At 60.6% G+C, this 16,418-nt stretch overlaps 9 protein-coding genes and 1 non-coding gene across 10 annotated transcripts; 2 read left to right on the top strand and 8 right to left on the bottom strand.

Annotated features, from left to right (window-relative positions):
- Positions 1–46: 46 nt before the first annotated feature.
- Positions 47–1,257, bottom strand: GGTG_05476 (hypothetical protein; the record flags this gene model as incomplete). The annotated part of the gene is made up of 4 exons (XM_009223279.1): positions 47–300; positions 392–750; positions 841–1,085; positions 1,153–1,257. The coding sequence occupies 4 exons, from the start codon at positions 1,255–1,257 to the stop codon at positions 47–49; spliced, it is 963 nt and encodes a 320-aa protein (XP_009221543.1).
- Positions 1,258–1,980: 723 nt separating this feature from the next.
- Positions 1,981–2,867, bottom strand: GGTG_05475 (hypothetical protein; the record flags this gene model as incomplete). Its single annotated transcript, XM_009223278.1, has 1 exon — positions 1,981–2,867. Exon 1 carries the CDS (start codon positions 2,830–2,832, stop codon positions 1,981–1,983), a length of 852 nt encoding a protein of 283 aa, XP_009221542.1. The 5' UTR covers positions 2,833–2,867.
- A 168-nt stretch (positions 2,868–3,035) lies between these two features.
- On the bottom strand, positions 3,036–4,423 carry GGTG_05474 (hypothetical protein). The gene is made up of 2 exons (XM_009223277.1): positions 4,131–4,423; positions 3,036–4,066 (listed from the first exon to the last, which is right to left on the bottom strand). Exons 1-2 carry the CDS (start codon positions 4,386–4,388, stop codon positions 3,215–3,217), a joined length of 1,110 nt encoding a protein of 369 aa, XP_009221541.1. The 5' UTR covers positions 4,389–4,423; the 3' UTR covers positions 3,036–3,214.
- A 236-nt stretch (positions 4,424–4,659) lies between these two features.
- Positions 4,660–4,731, top strand: GGTG_20113. The gene has a single exon. It is a non-coding gene; the product is annotated as a tRNA-His (tRNA).
- GGTG_05473 (hypothetical protein) lies at positions 4,732–5,820 on the bottom strand. The gene is made up of 2 exons (XM_009223276.1): positions 5,301–5,820; positions 4,732–5,217 (listed from the first exon to the last, which is right to left on the bottom strand). Exons 1-2 carry the CDS (start codon positions 5,533–5,535, stop codon positions 5,024–5,026), a joined length of 429 nt encoding a protein of 142 aa, XP_009221540.1. The 5' UTR covers positions 5,536–5,820; the 3' UTR covers positions 4,732–5,023.
- A 121-nt stretch (positions 5,821–5,941) lies between these two features.
- GGTG_05472 (acidic mammalian chitinase) lies at positions 5,942–8,616 on the bottom strand. The gene is made up of 2 exons (XM_009223275.1): positions 6,314–8,616; positions 5,942–6,249 (listed from the first exon to the last, which is right to left on the bottom strand). The coding sequence occupies exons 1-2, from the start codon at positions 7,502–7,504 to the stop codon at positions 6,064–6,066; spliced, it is 1,377 nt and encodes a 458-aa protein (XP_009221539.1). The 5' UTR covers positions 7,505–8,616; the 3' UTR covers positions 5,942–6,063.
- A 1,121-nt stretch (positions 8,617–9,737) lies between these two features.
- Positions 9,738–11,641, bottom strand: GGTG_05471 (glycosyltransferase). The gene has a single exon (XM_009223274.1). The coding sequence runs from the start codon at positions 11,525–11,527 to the stop codon at positions 10,064–10,066; it is 1,464 nt and encodes a 487-aa protein (XP_009221538.1). The 5' UTR covers positions 11,528–11,641; the 3' UTR covers positions 9,738–10,063.
- A 226-nt stretch (positions 11,642–11,867) lies between these two features.
- On the bottom strand, positions 11,868–13,100 carry GGTG_05470 (hypothetical protein; the record flags this gene model as incomplete). Its single annotated transcript, XM_009223273.1, has 4 exons — positions 11,868–12,141; positions 12,205–12,704; positions 12,782–12,883; positions 12,957–13,100. 4 exons carry the CDS (start codon positions 13,098–13,100, stop codon positions 11,868–11,870), a joined length of 1,020 nt encoding a protein of 339 aa, XP_009221537.1.
- A 1,251-nt stretch (positions 13,101–14,351) lies between these two features.
- On the bottom strand, positions 14,352–14,891 carry GGTG_05469 (hypothetical protein; the record flags this gene model as incomplete). Its single annotated transcript, XM_009223272.1, has 2 exons — positions 14,352–14,529; positions 14,863–14,891. The coding sequence occupies 2 exons, from the start codon at positions 14,889–14,891 to the stop codon at positions 14,352–14,354; spliced, it is 207 nt and encodes a 68-aa protein (XP_009221536.1).
- On the top strand, positions 14,559–16,368 carry GGTG_05468 (hypothetical protein). Its single transcript, XM_009223271.1, has 4 exons — positions 14,559–14,580; positions 14,721–15,572; positions 15,650–15,768; positions 15,859–16,368. Exons 2-4 carry the CDS (start codon positions 15,340–15,342, stop codon positions 15,966–15,968), a joined length of 462 nt encoding a protein of 153 aa, XP_009221535.1. The 5' UTR covers positions 14,559–14,580; positions 14,721–15,339; the 3' UTR covers positions 15,969–16,368.
- Positions 16,369–16,418: the final 50 nt, after the last annotated feature.

Here is a 16,418-nt window from a genome sequence, read left to right as displayed (position 1 = left end):
TTGATCTATACCAAGTTGCGACTAGTCTCCTTCACAGGGCTACCAGCTACTTCCTCCAGGCCTTGTCCAACATCTCCTTGACCTTCATCGGCTTGATCTCGGGGAACTGGTCGTTGAGGAACTTGCCAGCCGGCTTCAGCTCAAACATGCCCTGCTCGAACCACAGACCAAAGGGGGCGCCCATGCTGTCCATGCCTTCCTTGGGAAAGATGTGATACAGCGGGACGTGAGCGGGCAGCTCCGTGGTCTGGCCGGTCTTGAGCTTCTCCACGCTGTCGTAGACCACGTTGAACTTGGTTCCTGATGCGGCCACCCGTCGTGCGTTAGCGGACACTAGCCAAGAACTCGCAAAGGGGTCGGTCTGGTGGGCAGAGACTCGGTGCGTGCCTACCTTTCGCATCCTCACCCAGACGGAGGAACTCGTTCCAGGTGAGACGGTCGCCGTACACGTCCGTCTCGGGCTCCCACTTGGGCAGATCCAGGCTGGCGGCGACGAAGCGGGCGACGTCGGCGGTGTGCGTAAAGTGCGCGGGCACGTCGCCGGACCCCGGCAGCGCGGCGGCGTTGTTTTCCATGTCTATCCAGAAGGGATAGTTTGGCATGCGGGAGAGGTAGGAAGGGACCTTGGGGAGGCCCCAGTAGTCCATGAAGTAGCCGTTGTTGAAGAGGGTGTGCTCCAGGGTCTTGGTCTTGGCCAGCTCCTCCTTGACCTCGAGCTTGCGGCGCGTGGAGCTGACCTGGGCGGCCATGCTGGGAGGCTGTTAGCATGTAGTCTGCCAGATTGGAGGGAAGCCAACAATTCCAGATAGCTGATGGAAAAAAAAACAGTGAGCGGCTTGCCTCTCAGTGACACTAATGCCCCAGCTGCTAGAGATGATGCGCTTCGTGGTGCTGGACTGATCCGCGGCGCGGATGAGCGCGATCTCGCCCGGGACGGTGCCGTTGACGAATTCGCTATGCATCGCGATGCCCGACACGACGGTGTGGATCTTGTTGTCCTCCAGGACTTTGGCCAGCGCGTCGGTGTCGGTGTAGTCCACCGGCAGCATAGACGCCCCCATCTCCACCTCCAGAGCAGGGTCGACCTGATGTCGGAGGAGTCAGTTTTGATCCGAGAGACAGAGGCGCGTTGGAACTAGGGGCCAGATATACCTTGCGTGAGAGGACTTTGACCTCGTGCTTGCCCGTGGCGACAAGGGCGTCGACGATGGCGCGGCCTATGTTGCCAGTACCGCCGGCGACAGCAACCACAACCATGATGGGCAGAGTTATTGGATAGAAGGTTGCAAGGGGGTGGATGTTTAGAGAGTAGATTGGTGCTATCGAGGCTGCCTGTCTTGCCCTGTGCTGGGGAATGCTAGTGGCATCTTTATCAGCTCTTTTATATTCAGGATGGCTGCCACCATTGCGCAATGCACCCCAGTTAATTCTTGGCGGGCATGGAGTTCGACCGCAGCATGTGCGGGGATGCGGTGCCGATTCGGGCTCCGAGGGAGCTGACCAAGCCTCGCACTTGCCTCGCACTTGACCCATGGCTAGCTAGCAGCGCTCTAACGGCGAGAACTGACGAATTGGGCCCTGGAGGGCCGCCTGACCAAGCCACAATTTGTGCTTGAGCAGAGGCGACCGATTGTCGCCATTCCGGTAGCTAACATCGCTTTTCGCGCCGAAGCCCCCGGACCGATGGATAAAAATCGTCTTTCCGCTCCGAAGCCTCCAAGCCTCTGATGCGGCCATATCAGCCCACGCCGCGTGGATTTCCAAAGCAGAGACTAGATTATTACAAATCAAATCTCGCCCGTGGTGTGGTGAGGAGTAAAAGCCCAAAGCTAGAACGGGTTCGAGTTCCAGCCCGAGATGGGAAATCAGAGATAGGATGACTTGGCGCTGCCAGCCCCCGCCGGAATGGCGAGCCCGAGTGACGGCACAACGAGGTAGGCATCGACAAGCGCGAATAGGGGCTGAGCGCCGACCAGAACCCTATATCGTCTCTCCCCTGGCGAGCATGTCGACAAACTGCGCGATCTTGCGCCGCCTCGTCTCCTCCCGCTTGACCGTCTCGATGCGCCACAGGATCGAGTAGCGCTTCGTCTTGCCCAGCCCCGCAAAGAAGGCGGCGGCGCCGCGCCCGTCGGCGTCCAGCGCGGCCTGCAGGTCCGGCGGCACCTCGACGTTGGCGCCCGACGAGTAGGCGCGCCCCCATCGGCCGTCCGCCACGGCCGTGTCGACCTCGGCCCGGCCTCGCGCGCGCATGCGGCCCGCGGCGGTGAGGCGCGCCACCTTTGCCACGTTGCGCTTGGACCAGAGGCTGCGGCGGCGGCGCGGGGTGAAGCGCTGCAGGTAGAAGCGCGCGTCGAGCGGCCGGACCTGGCTGTCGATCCAGCCGAAGCACAGGGCGGCGTCGAGGGCCTCGTCGTACGTGACGGTCGGCGTGTCGCAGCCCTTCTTGGCGAACTTGAGCCACAGGCCGGCCGTGTCGTCCGGGTTCTGCTCCAGCCACGCCTCGAACGCCCGGGCGTCGGGGAACATCATGACGGGTGGCGAGGGGGCGGTGGAGTCCCCGCCGCCCGTTAAGTTGGCGGCGGCGGCGGTGGCTTTGTTTGGCGGAGGAGTAGAGGCCGCGCTGGTCGGGGCTGGGGATGGAGACGACGCGACTGTTGCGGCCAAAGCCTTGGCCTTTTGGCTGGCAGCGGTCGCAGCTGACCTGGTTCGTCTCGTCTCAGGCGGCATGATGAGGTTGGGAGAGGGCAGATGAGCACGTTTTAGTCGCCACGCAAATGTCACGAAGCTACCGCACCCTGGTGGGCAGTGATGCCACCGCAGTATGAGCATGAGTGTCTGTCCTCCCAAGGCCAGTGCAATTTGATAAAGAAATAAATTCGCGGGAGAGCGACAGCTCCGCAAACTCCGAGCTTACGCCCTTGTCCAAGACAAGGTGCGCGCTTATATAATCAACACTTGCCCCTTTTGGAAGGAAGGGGTTGTTTTCAGGAGGGACAGCATCACCAAGTTCGACACTAAAATGATCACGAAAATCGGGCGATACGGTATCCAAGTTCTTTTACATAGGCAAGACTACATAAATCTTTTCTACCCATGCTAGCATTCTCGTCGCAGGAAAGTGGTAATATCCGAGGGCGTCCGAAAGCGAGATTAGTGGCCATAGCTCCAAGTTCCTACCAAAACTATCCGGGCAGGCGTTGTGAAAACACAATCAACTTTTCTTGATATCCTCAGGGTCTTCAAGCACGACATACCCCTTGGGCCTGCTCATGCGATAGCGCACAAACACCAACACCGACGCCAGGGCCGACATGGCGATGCAGGCGCCCAGCAGCCACAGGTGCAGTCCGTTCTGCCTCGGCCGCATCGACAGGTCCCCCGGCAGGCGCCGGTCGACGGACCGGAGGTGGCCTAGGAGGAAGCGCGGGATGACGCCGTCGTACAGCAGGGCGAGCGAGAAGTAGGCCGACAGGAACGGGTACGACAGGGCGCGCACGCGGTCCCAGCGGTGCGGCGGCAGCGCCTCGAGCTCCGCGGGCGCCTCCTTAGGGTACGGGCACCAGCGGGCGAGCACGAGGCAGCGGCAGCGCATGAGGCGCGGGCAGCGCGCCATCAGGACCTCGCAGGCGAGCGTCAGGGCCGCCACCAGCACGGTCCCGATGTACGCCACGTACTTTGTGACGGGCCTGGGCTGCGGGTAGGGACCGAGCCCGGGCGGGTCGAGCCAGGCGTCGAAGAAGGTGGGGTCGGGGCAGCCCGGGGCCAGCGGCTCGTTTCGGCTGCTGCTGCTGCTGCTGCTGCTGCGCCTGCGCCTGCCGAAGCACTCGGAGAAGGAAGGGGCATCCCGGCTGCGGGGGACGGCGGCGTCGGCGATCTGTAGCATCAGGGCGCGGGGGTCGGAGCCCGAGTTGGGGCCGAGCTCGACGACGCCTGCGGACTGGGGGCACAGGTCGCACTCCCAGGAAAAGGCGTTGGAGAAGCTGTGCATGGTGAAGGTGAAGTCGCGCCCGCTTCCGTCCTGCAGGTGGGTCTGGTTGCGGTCGATGGGGATGATGCCGTCATACTGCGGGAAATGGCACTGTGTTAAATTTTGTTTCGGAGCATGACAGCCAGAGATGGAAGCATACCGAAATAATGGCCAGACTCTTGAGTGCAAGCGTCTTTGTCAACTGATGGGGAACCAGGAAGGTGCCGGCAGAAATAACGGCCAGAAAAAGGCATGTTGAAAGAACGACAAGCCACCGGCTGGCGACAAGGAGTTGTCGATAGCAGGCTGCTTTGCAGCCGTCCGTCTTTGAACACGGCATCGTGAATTGATTCTGGTTCTCTCCAGACTCTATTCCGTCGCCTGTGTCCAAAACAATCGAGGGCGTCCAGCTAGCCATATATGTCAAGCCTTTTAGGCAGCCATAGCCTCAAACATGAAGGATTCTACCTAACCCCAATTTGGATTCGCCTAATCCCGACGGGATCAGCCAAGGCTCGTATCAAGTCAAAAATAGCACTTCGCACTCGGCGGCTCGCCGAGATCACGTGAGCCAACTGGCTGCAAAACCCGCCCCACTTGCCCCAGCAGGGGGCGTCGTTGTTGAGCGAGCCAGATTCGGCCGAAACTCCAAGCCAGTAACGTCCTTCGTGACGCAGTGGCCCACAGAAGGGTGTGTCGTATAGGGGTTAGTACACTTCGTTGTGGCCGAAGAAACGCAAGTTCGAGTCTTGCCACGCCCAGACCTTTTTGGTTGCATTTACTATTGTCGTTCGCCACGCCGTTGCGTTTGCTTTTTTCTGCGAATTAGCCTTAGGAGGGAGGACTGGTTGAAAAAGGATAAATACGTTGACGCTTTCTTTCCGTGGTGCATTTATGTGCCATCCAGGTCGCTAGCAGAGTGCGGATTTGCCCGACTCTTTTTGAACATTGACTTGTTCGTCATCAAGAGGAACCAGCGAAAGGAGTCCCTCACACGACGCCCAGCCCCGAATGAGCAACCCAGTGTGCACCACCCCGCCCTACATCTTTGCCTCAAATGCCGCCTGCTCCAGTTTCCATTAACCGGTTCCCAGTACCATTCACGGAACCAGAGGAGAAAGGGCGCAGGTCCCGAACCCTATAGCTGTTGACCGGCTCAAAGTAAAAGTTGACGCAGGTCTCGTTGGGCCGAGCTGTCGCCACCATATTGGAAATGGTGCACCTCTCGTCCGAGTAGAAGGAGACGCCTTGCACTCGCGTTTCGACATGTTCAGCACTAGGCAGCCAGTTGGACGACTGACGGCCACTTTTCCTTGGGGCAGCCACTCACAAGTCTGGTTAAAGTCGGCCGCCACGGTCGCCGACATGGACTGGTGGCGCCCGGCACCCGGGGCGACGGGGTAGCAGCCGTGGGCCGGCGGGTGCGCCATGGCGAGCTGCTTGCCGTGACACTGCTTCCCCGAGTAGAAGGCGATCTGGGCGAGCTCGTCGCTGCTGGCGGCGCCGGCGAGGGCCAGGGAGGCGAGGAGAGTGGGGGTGAGGAGAGTGGGGGTGAGGAGCTTCATGGCGGCTGATGTGCGCTTCGCTAGCGAGTGACAGACGTCGAGGGGTTGTTTCGCTCTGTCAGCGATGGGTTGGATTGTGCTGCGTGCTGCGATGCCCTTGGTATTGGTCGTCAGATCTCAGGAGGTGGCAAGCGAGGTGTGCCACTACACCTTGACGGGGGGGCCTTTTTGTACCTGCCAGCAACGGGCATGTGCTGCGTCAAGCTCGTGGGGTGATGGCGTCGTACGGCAAGCTCGTCCCTTTCGCCCATCGTTTGGTCCGGGTTTTCCATCTCCACAAAGAAGGAACCACTCGCCGCTGATGGGACCATCACGGTCGGAATTAGGCCTGGCAGCAACTGCCATTTCAGACACAGCAAATGATTCAGGACACCGTCATATCAGGATCATGCACATGCACAAAAAGCTAGAAAGGAAATCGCCATGCTCTATTGACCGGGCGCTGGAGACCGTGGGGTGTGCAAGAAAAAGATGCGTCTAGCTAACAAGAATCGAAAAAAAAAAAGAAGAAAAAACCAAAGACGCCGCTTAGGCCTTGGGAAGGCCGACGGCGGAGCGGATGGCGTCCACAGTGAGGTTCTTGAAGTCGCCACCGGCCTCCCACATGGCGAAGCCGGCGAGCTTGTTGGAGGTGAGGTACCCTCCCTTGGCCTTGATGGACTGGGCGTTGTCGTACGAAACCCACCACTGGGTGGCGTTGTCGTAGAGGAAGGGCTGTTCGGTCAAGGAGAGTTAGCAAAGATTTGTTACAAGAGGGGGGATACAAAAGTTGACGTACCGTCTGGCTGCAGTTGTCAAAGCCGTGCGCGATGCCGGGGGCCGGGTTGCCGGCCTCGTCGAGGAACTTGCCCTCCTGGACCATGCTCCAGACGGTAAAGGTGCCGGACGCGGGCTGGGCGCCGCCGCAGTCGTCGACAAGCGGGTCGTCGTCCCAGGTGCTGCCCTGGCGGCGCTGGCCGCTGTTCTTGGGGTAGGCGAGCAGGGCGCCGTCGGGGCCAAAGGCCTCCTTGTTCTCGACGGTGAAGCCGTGGCCGTAGGCGCCGAAGCCGAGCACGAGCTTCTCCTTGGGGTAGCCGGCGCCGACCCAGGCCTCGATGCCCTCCTTGATGCCGCCCTGGTTGTTGCGCTTGGAGTCGCACGAGAAGGCGAGCGGCGCGTTGGGGCCGCCCGTCCCCGCCCAGGCGCCGAAGATGTCGTAGCCCACGATGATGGAGTAGTCGAGCAGCTCGGCCATCTTGGAGAGCTCGCCGTTGGCGCTGCGCTGGCCGTCCTTGTTGTTGTAGGGGAACAGGCTGACGGCGGCCGAGAGCAGCAGCGGCTTGGGCTGCTCGCGGCGCAGCTCCTGCAGGAACGCCATGAAGTTGAGCGTGTCGTTGGGGCCGACGGCGTTGCAGCCCAGCCCCTGCCGGCCGGGGTACTCCCAGTCGAAGTCGAGGCCGTCGAGGTCGTACTGCTTGACGGTGTCGAGGCACGTCTTGACGAAGGCGGTGCGGTTCTTGGCGTCGCCGACGTTGGAGCCGAAGTGGATGCTGCCGCTCCAGCCGCCGATGGCGAGCTGGGCCTTGACGCCGGCGGCGTGGGCGGCCTTTACGAACTTGGGGAGCTCCTCGGGAGCCGACTTGTGCATGTCGAGGGTGCCGTTGGCCGTCGTTTCGGCAAAGGCGTACTTGACGTCGGTGTACTTTGACCACGGCATCTGCTCGACCGTGAAGGCCTTGGAGCGCTTGGCGTGGTAGCCGGCGAAGTAGGTGGTGGCGTGCATGCCGCCGCCGTTGGAGTAGCCGCCGCCGGATGGAGGGACGATCTCGGGCGAGGTGGCCACGGCGGCGGCGCCCACGGGCTTAACGGCGGCGGCGGTGTTGTTGATGTTGTTGTTGTTGGAGTGGCGGGTCCCGCTGGGGCAGGCGTTGACGCTGCCGACAGCAAGGAGCACCGCCAGCGCGGTCTTGGAAATGCTAATGAATGACATGATCCAGATAATTATGCAGCAGAGGCCGCTGTATTACCGAGTATCAGAAGGGTCTCTGATGGGATCGGAATGGATGGTGGGACCAAGCGGTGGCCTCCAAGTCTCGGTGCGACTTCTGGGGAGAGCCGCGCTGCCGCTTCTTATACCCCTTCATGTTTCCCTCCTCGCCGACGCAGAGCAAACGGGCAATTCCAGGACCCCCCCCCGGTGAGCCAAGTGTGAGTTCACAATGCCCCGACCTTTGCCCACGGGTCGGCAATGCCGTTGCACCGTCACGTCGGGGGGCCATGCAATTTGGTCGGGTTCGGTGGGCGTCACCTCGACCGATCCTCCACCCGCAGGGATGGCCCGGCATCTTCGCGCACTCACACTTGAGCAGAGTTGCAGCGCATTGACGGGATTGTGACACCTGCCTGCATGGCACGCAGCAGAGTTGCTGGCCGCGTTCCCGCGGCTCTGCGTCCAGATGCCAAGCCTGCTGCACGCCTGCATTCTTTTACATGCCGGGGCGCAGAAAAACTCTCCGAGGCAGCCCCCTGCGTGCGTTTGGTTTGCCGACAGATGAGATGGGGGAGGCGGCCTGGATTCTCCTGTCGCCAGCCTCCACATTCTGGGCTGGGCTGCTCGAAGGGGGGCTCGGGGCAGGGAAGAGGGCGGCACAGTTGCCCCATCCGGACCCCTGGACGAATCGTCGCGTTCAATGTCATGTTTATTCCGCATCTGGCAGATCGACACACTCCACCTTCCCCTGACACCGCGCTATCCATGGACGACTGCCGTCCCAGCCCAACGGGACCGCTCGGCCGTTCTCTCGGGCTTGGGCCGTCTTGTGTGCGTACAGTGACGAAAGCACACTCGCCTCCTTCACTCGAGCCCTCACATTCTCTCCTGCCAAGCTCGCTCGCTTCCCCCAGGTACGGGCAAGTGACAGCGCAGTTGCCGTCTTGGCACACCACATTTACCGCAGCGGCCCGCCACGCCACATCTTGGCCAGGCCTTGGCCCAGCGAACAGACGATTCTACGTAGTACAGCCCAAAACCTATCGTCGCTGTGCATGGCTATCTCTATTGCCTACCCGAAGAAGGGCTTGGACAACGACGTCGCAGCGGGCCCGTTTTCATTGGTTTTGACAGCCGAACCGCTGAGTCAAACTTCCGCTGTGCAGATTGGTCATTGGAGCTCGTCTCCACCAAACCGTCCTCGAAGAAGCCTCTTGGCTGAAGCTGTTGTTACGCCTTCGTATTCAGCAATGCTTCGGCGGCCCACAAGAAAGCGAGCAAACTCTAAACAGCAAACAAGAAACAAGGCACACACACAAGCAACTCGCTAGGGATCGGAAAATAACAACTGCCTTTGTGAAGACATGGGTCCAGGTTTGTGTTCGAGAAGCGTGGGCAAGGGCCAGGGATACGAAAAGGGGTCGTGACGTTCGATTGTCCCACCCGGTACTGCCGGCTTCGGAGAAAAGCCCACACCCTAGGAGACAAGCCCTTACATACATACAGTCGCCACCTTGACATACCACGTCCCGTCGTCCACGACAGCCATGGTCGAATGGGGGGCTTCAGGCACGCCCAGCACGCCCACCTGCGCCTGTTGTCTTCCACTAGCATATTCCTGACTGGCGCCACGGCGGCCCGCAGATGGAGCTGGTCGCGACTACCACTACTGTGCAGTCACCTCACTCACGTTGGAAGGGATGTTGGCTGTGGGGGATCCCGTCACAGATATACTTTGCTGCAGACGCTACAGAAATCCGGATTTCTGTCGCTATCGCTTGGCTGTTAAACCGCAAGGTGCTTTACGCTTTACCCTAAAGGCACGCACCTGATACTCCTTTGTATTTTTAAGCGTCGCGCTTGCCCCTCCTTCAGTCCAGCCCTAGCCATGCGCACACATGGGCGGAATTTCGGGCTCAGCGATGGGCCCGAGCCGAATACTTCAGCCCCCGCTGCTGGGCGCAGTCCATCTACCGAGATCTTCCCAGCAGGAACTAGGCCGCTTGGTATGGGTACAGGCTTCCCCAAACACCAAAAGATGGGGACTAGCTTCGAAAGAAACACTCACATTGATCAGAGCCCAAAGTCGAGGGGACATACCACATCACGGGCACTGACAGACCCTAGCAGTCGTAAATACCCCTCGATTATCTCTTTCTCGCTTGGATTTCGGGCTTTTTTTTTCTTGACGAGGAGGCCATCTTCGCATCAAAGCCCCCGATGTGTTGGACAGGCATGGGTTATTTCGCCAGCATTTGACGGGACAGCATGTCTGTCAAACAGCTACGAAAAAGGAATGGTGGTAGTTTTGTAGGCTGCTCCTCGAAACCTCCGCTACACCCATCTCAAATTGCGATCGCAGTTCGTAACGCACACAGATTACACTATCCATGATGGGGGAAAGACGCCCGCGTACCGAAATGGAGATCATTACTAGGCTGGGAGGACCTTGCGAAGCGCAGGGCCAAGGCTAGGACGCCCAATCCCCAAGTGAAATAGACCGAGTTGCGGTTGTATGCTATAAGATGGATCTCCAAAGATAAAAAGGAAGGAAACAATCTACTTGCCTTCAACCATCGCATCCCGTCCGTCCCCAACGAGCTCCTCCGCAGCCTCGACCAGCAAATCACACGCCCCCGCAGCACCCCCGAGGCTGTTGAGCTCCTTAGCGATGGCGGCCGCCCTCTCCCTGTAGCTCGAGCCCTCGATGACCTCCCTCACAGCATCCCTAACCTGCTCGACCGACGGCCTGTCGGTCCCGAGGTCGACCCCCGCGCCGACCGCCACCACGCGCGCCGCCGTGTCGGGCTTATCCTCGGACGCGCCGGCGCAGACGAGCGGAACGCCGTGGGCCAGCGCCTGCGTCACGCTTCCGTAGCCGCCGTTTGTGACGAGCGCCCGGCAGCGGGGGAGCAGCAGGTCATACGGGATCCACGGCGCGGCGCGGACGTTGTCCAGACGGCCGCCGCCGTCGCCGTCGCTCTCCTCGACCGCCCTCAGCACCTCGTCCGCGGACCCGTGCACCACCACCACTAGCACCCGCCCGCCCCGCAGCGCCCGGACGGCGGGCACGATGAGCGCCGTCGGGTCCACGGCGTACGTGCCCTGCGTGACGCCCACGACGCAGCCGTGCGCGCACATCTCGCCCCACCACGCCGGTAGGTCGCCACTGAGGCTGGGGCTGTTGCTGCTGCTGCTGCTGCTGCTACCGCTGCTGGCGGGCGGCAGCGGCCGTGGGACCAGCGGCCCGACAAAGTGCACGCGGGGTTGTCGCGCCGCGCCCGGGAACAGCGCCGGCGGCTGCTCGGCCGGCGGCGGCGCGCAGTGCTCGAGCGACGGGCACGACGCCTGGAGGTGCAGCGCCGGGCTGTACGCAAAGGCGTCGCGCTCCCCCAGCGGCGGCAGCCCGAGCGCCGCCCGCTGCGGGTTGACGACGGGCAGCGCCAGTCGCGGCGTGCTGAGCAGCGCGCCGAACGTGGACCGGGCCGGGTGGGCGACGGGGCGGCCGTCACCCATCACGTCGGGGATATAAAGCGGCACGACGCCGAGGGTGGCATAAGTCGGCGGCAGCTCGCCCAGCTCGGCGAGGGCGGCGACGCCGTGCGGCATGGCGTCGTTGAGCACGTAGTCGGGCCGCCAGTCGTCCTCGGCGGACAAGGCCTGTAATGCATCGCGCAGGTCGGCGACCTGCGCCTCGACGCGGCCGGCGAACAGCTGGCGCGCGGCCGCCCCGTCGTCGGGCGTCGTGGCCTCCTCCGCGACGGGCCTCTCCATGCGCGCGTCGACGGCGGCGCAGCGGCGGGTGGGCACGAAGCGGGCGCCCGAGGCGGCGACGCGGGCGCGCTGGGCTGGCGCCGTGGCCCAGACGACCGAGTGGCCGCGCCGGACCAGCTCCTGGGCCACGGCTTGCGCGGGCAGGACGTGGCCTGTCGCGGAGAAGGTGTGGATGAGGAAGCGCAGCGGCCGGCGGCTCGTCCTCGGCGGCGGCGGCGCCGCCACCGCCGTGCCGGGATCCGTCCTCATGTTTTTCTCCCCTTGACCCAAGGATCTCTTGGCTTTTGACGTGTATAGCTCGCTTTCTTTTTGGCTTCAGAGGGATGAATGCCTTGGTCGATTCCCTGCCCCGCCAAAAACGATTGGAGCCGCCCCTCCTGCAAGTTCCGAGTCTCCACGTCAGGCAAGCGCGCCTCGTGCTACTTTGACAGCCTTTTGTTATTCGAATTCTTCTAGCACAGCCGGGGCAGATGAGACAACCAACCTTCGTATCATGCTACTGGGCATCCATCCAGCACCTGCTCCAACGCTCATCCATGGTCCGCTCGCATGTGGTTTCTTTCGGCATCCTACGTGGTGGCAAGATAGCTTAGACATTTAGGTATCTGGCTCCATGGTTACCTCGTTCGGTCGCACCTCCATCGCTTATGATATTCTCCTCACTACCGGCCCAAAATTCATCGCTCCGACCTGTCCTTCTATACAAAGAAATGCCGGGTTCCCCGCTCGCCCGGGTTCTTGGCGCCCCCCTCGGCTTCGATCCGCGTGAGGACTCGAGCCCTCCTTGGAATAACAACTTGATGAGCGGGGGCAGAGCCACAATCGTCGCCGTGAACAGGGCCAGTCCAATTTCTGGGATGGTACTGTCGGGTGCGTCAGTCGGAGACGCAGACATTTCCATGGTAGAGCAGCCAATCACAACTTACTAGGCATATAGTTCCATATAGAGATCCTCGGCCTCGTGGCCGTGCCCGTCGGCCAGCGCCGCGATGTCGAGCGTGCGCTTCATCCTGAGCACCGTGATGATGGAGGTCAGGGTGCCCAGGCTCAGCAGGATGATGACGGAGATCTTTGTGCTCGACGCGAGCTGGACCCTGTGCAGCAGAAAGACGGGCAAGACGGCGAACATGAAGGCCGAGGCGATGTCCATGGCTGCTATGGAGATAACGAGGTCCGAGAGGGCGTCGGGCGACACGCAGGTGCCCTCGCTCAGGGGCGTCTCGCCCCACACTATCGACAGCGGCCGGCACTGGAGCGCGATGAGCGAGCACGCCACGGCGCTCCAGATGAAGATGACGCTTCCGGCGACGGCGAGCAGGCACTGGATGGACCGGTGCGTCGTGGCCAGCCGGTAGAGGACCAGCGCCGAGCTGAGCTTGGTGAAGCAGAGCCCGAGGATGTACAAGATTCCCGAGCCGACAAAGAACTGCGGTCGAGTCAGCGTCCTGCAAAGAAGAAAGGGGTCCTCCGCGAGCTGCTGAATAAAAAATAGGCGTGGTTTACCTTTATCGCCAGAACTGGGTCGCGGATATCCGCCGGGTCGTCTGCGGCATAGCCTTCAGCAATGGCCACCCACGTCGTGGCGCAGTAAAGCACGAGCAGGATCTGGTGTCTCGTCGTTTCGCGTCAGCACATGACAGCCCCCACGAAGCTCGATAAGAGCATGGGGCGGGCTTACAAAGGCGAACACCAGGGCACAGTCGTCGAGCCCGGCTGCCTTCGTTATGAACAGTCGCACGTACAACCTCAGGCCGGCGGCGATAGTGGTCAGCGCCAGCGTGGCGACGATCAAGGGGGGCACAAGCTCGCGGGAGGGTATCATCTCGGCTCGACTTTGGTTGTCCTTGGGCCCTAGAGCTGGGCGTGTGTTGCTGCTCGGCTCGTCTGACCCAAGGCGGAGAGCTAGATGAGACTCTGCCGATGCATGTTCGATACGCAACCAGCGAGGCAGTCGAAAGGAATTAAGCCGTCGTCTCCCTTTTTGTCTGACTGGAGAACGCCGTGGAGAGAGGGAACCTCGACGGCCTTTACAGGATCGCCAGATGCTCTTTTTGCTTATTTCCAGGTTGACGGGGCAGGCGATCGTTGGTCAGGGGTCCACGGCCAGGAAAGACGAAAGATGGGCGCTCGAGTCCATCTGTGGCGTGTGGTCCGCTGCCCTTTGATGTGGGCACAATTGGCCGATTAGGACCGAACAATGCCCCCCTTGTCGACACCCCGCGGAACCTACCGCCGGGTCGGGCCCGGGGACATGGCATCTTTGCTTGCTCCCCCTGAGCGGCGCCCAGGAGAGCTGTGGCAGCAAGGTTGCAAGGGTTGCAGGGTTGCAGAGCCCTAGCCCGACGCCACACAACCGGCAATCTGGCCGCGAATAGCCGCTTTGACCCAGGCACTCCTGTCCAGCCTGGAGCGGCGCCTGGGTGCGCTGGGATCCCGCAGATCGCATTTCTCTGACATGCTCGGCTGCCGGCTCCGAATCAGCCTAGGCCCGCAACGAACTCACTATCAGCGCCAGCTGATCGCCTAGGGGAGAGTTGGTGACAGCCACACGCGGCGGGGACCAGGTATCTCACCAAGATCGACCTGCCAGGACACGATCCAACGGCTGACGCCTGAAGGATTTCCCCTGCTCGTTCCAAGGAACCTGCCTGGCGCATTGAGGGCTCTCCCAAACCCCCGGGACGCATAGGTGTGCGCGATCTGCGCACCACCTCTCGCTGCTCGGCATTACGGGCGTGACAGCCAACTAGGCCCGCGAGCCCCGTGTGGTTAACCCAGATAACCTCGCATGCCTCGTCCGGCACAGATGCTGGGGTGTTTTGTAGCTGTTGGTTTCTGGTGGTTTGGGAGGGGGAGATGGTGAACGAATCGAACAACCAGGAATTCCGCCGAGACCCAGCAGCCTCACGATTTGCTATGACCACATCCGGAACCTTCCGCGCCAGAGGGCTGTTGGTGGCGTGGGCACCATGCATGACCAGAAATGTCCAGCATGAAGCCGCCCTGGTTGCCTTGGGATTCTGAGCGTCCTGCGGCCTGAAATGAGGAGGGCGCTGCAATATTCGGCTGTTCGTCAGGGAGAGCGCCGGCCGCCACTCCTCATGACCCCGAGGATTGGAGAGACTTTTTGCGTCTCAGGAGCCAGCCGTGCGTGGTCCGAAAGGTGGGAGAAAACATCGCCATCAGCGTCGTGTCTGATTTCTAACCTCCTCGTAATCAGCGACGCGATTTTGCTACGAGAGGGAATGGGGCTACATTCGATTGTAATGTTGCATGTGGCGTCAATAGTTGGGGCTCTCTGGGTAGGTGGGAGGTAGGTAGAGCTGACGGAATTGAGGGGCGCGAGTTTGCAGCAGCCAGGACTTTACGACCCAGCCATTAGGAGCCGCCTATGGTGCAGAGCGGGAGCCCACTCATGCATGGCCAATACTAACTCCGCCAGCCACAAATCTCTATACAGCTGCTTCGCCTCATGTATGGAGCTCGAGGATAGGCATCCATCCCAACCGACAATAACGATACATCGCAAGTTTACGACCCGGCCACTTGGCAGCCCCGATCTTGCAGAGTGGGACCCCACTTACATAGGCTTCATTTGCCTCGTCCCCACCATTGAGACTGCAAAGCTCGCCCCTACATAGCTGCTTCGTCCTGGATATGCACAAGGCACGAGGCTAGGCATCCATCCTGCAGTACGATACAACGGGGTTAACAGCTCGACACAGCAATATTGCCTGCCAGCTGAAGTTCCATAGTGTGCCCAATCGCCAAATAGGATCCGATGAGGGCATTCCACTAGCCGCCCAGGGGGCTGGCGCATCTTTTGCTGACTATTGCTAAGTCGGGCTCGGCTCCGTGGCGCTCGGCTATATCTCTGGCTACGCATCGTGCTACAAAGATATCTGTATAAATACGTAGTCAAGCCCTCTCCATCCAGTCTTCTGAATCGTCTGCTCCTCAAGAGACTCAAGGCAATCAACTCTCCTCCCCCATTCCCTCATCAACACAGCAGCGCACACATCACCACGCTTAGGCTCAGGCTCAGGCTCCACCTCGTCACCATGAAGACCTCCTTCTCCCTCGCCTCTCTGGCCACCGCCCTCGCCTTTGTCCAAGGCGGGCTTGCCGCCCCGGCCGGAGCCTCGGAGCCTGTCACCCTCCTGGACCGCGACAACGCGGCCGACGTTGCCGCCTACGAGGCCTCGCTTGCCAAATGGAAGACGGAGAACAACTGGGAGCAGCCCAAGCTCAGCAAGCGGTACCCCGAGTTCTCCATCTACACTTGCGAGAATAGGTACGTTCACAGATTACACCACCTTCGGGAAAGCGCCATAGAAATCTCAAGAGACTAATCTCTCCGTGTCCTTGCAGCAACTGGGTCTCCCCCTGCTGGTACCACGAGTTTGACAGCTCGGAGCATAACCAGATGAAGGCGGGGGCTCCCGCCGTCTGGGTTTCTGGACAGGTCCGCTCCGTCGGTCCGGGGGCGAGTAAGTCATGATCTCTCCCCATACACGCAATACTCATGTACGGCACAAAGCCTCAGTACTGATTCGTATCCCCTCTCTCCCACTATGCAGGGACGACTTGTGTCCTGTACACCAGCTCTGGACAATTCTGGTTCTCCAACCCTGGCAGTGGTGGTGTTAACCTCCCGGGCCCCGTCAACAACTGGAAGTGCTTCTGGTAAATGCGCTTCAAAGGAACACTGCCAAAGAATGGTTGATCGCGAATGGGAGCCGGACGGATCGTTTTCAAATAGGCCTGCATGCCTCCCTGTTTCTTTCTCGACGCTCTTTAGTTGTGCCTATGCGCGCGGGCAGGTTTATTCTACCCCCTCTTTTTCTTTATGCCCTCTTGATCTCCAACGGTCCTTGGATCGAGAATGCTGTGTTGGGTGTGACAAATGGAGGGAAAAGGAAAATCTCACAAGTGATTATTGCAACAAAACTGCCTGGAATACTGCTGTCAATAAGGGGCATTGGGATTTTTGGAAATGTGGGACTGGAGTCAGGTCAGATGAGTTTGGGGGAGGGCTAGCTAGGTTGTAAATTTATTTCGCAAATATATCAGCGATTTCAATACAAAGACTTTATTCTTGCCTTTTTTCATCTTGTCGTTGCGTTTGTCGTTATTTGAT

Source organism: Gaeumannomyces tritici (genome assembly GCF_000145635.1).
Source record: "Gaeumannomyces tritici R3-111a-1 unplaced genomic scaffold supercont2.3, whole genome shotgun sequence".
Lineage (NCBI taxonomy): Eukaryota > Fungi > Ascomycota > Sordariomycetes > Magnaporthales > Magnaporthaceae > Gaeumannomyces > Gaeumannomyces tritici.
This window is presented reverse-complemented; position numbering and strand designations above follow the sequence as displayed.

Coding starts and splice junctions, on each gene's coding strand:
- GGTG_05474 (XM_009223277.1), bottom strand. CDS start 4,388: ATGGCTAGCTGGACGCCCTCGATTGTTTTGGACACAGGCGACGGAATA. Junction 4,067..4,130: donor AGAGTCTGGCCATTATTTCG/GTATGCTTCCAT, acceptor CATTTCCCGCAG/TATGACGGCATCATCCCCAT.
- GGTG_05473 (XM_009223276.1), bottom strand. CDS start 5,535: ATGAAGCTCCTCACCCCCACTCTCCTCACCCCCACTCTCCTCGCCTCC. Junction 5,218..5,300: donor GGCCGACTTTAACCAGACTT/GTGAGTGGCTGC, acceptor CGCGAGTGCAAG/GCGTCTCCTTCTACTCGGAC.
- GGTG_05472 (XM_009223275.1), bottom strand. CDS start 7,504: ATGTCATTCATTAGCATTTCCAAGACCGCGCTGGCGGTGCTCCTTGCT. Junction 6,250..6,313: donor TTGACAACTGCAGCCAGACG/GTACGTCAACTT, acceptor TTGACCGAACAG/CCCTTCCTCTACGACAACGC.
- GGTG_05471 (XM_009223274.1), bottom strand. CDS start 11,527: ATGAGGACGGATCCCGGCACGGCGGTGGCGGCGCCGCCGCCGCCGAGG.
- GGTG_05468 (XM_009223271.1), top strand. CDS start 15,340: ATGAAGACCTCCTTCTCCCTCGCCTCTCTGGCCACCGCCCTCGCCTTT. Junction 15,573..15,649: donor ATCTACACTTGCGAGAATAG/GTACGTTCACAG, acceptor GTGTCCTTGCAG/CAACTGGGTCTCCCCCTGCT. Junction 15,769..15,858: donor CTCCGTCGGTCCGGGGGCGA/GTAAGTCATGAT, acceptor CCCACTATGCAG/GGACGACTTGTGTCCTGTAC.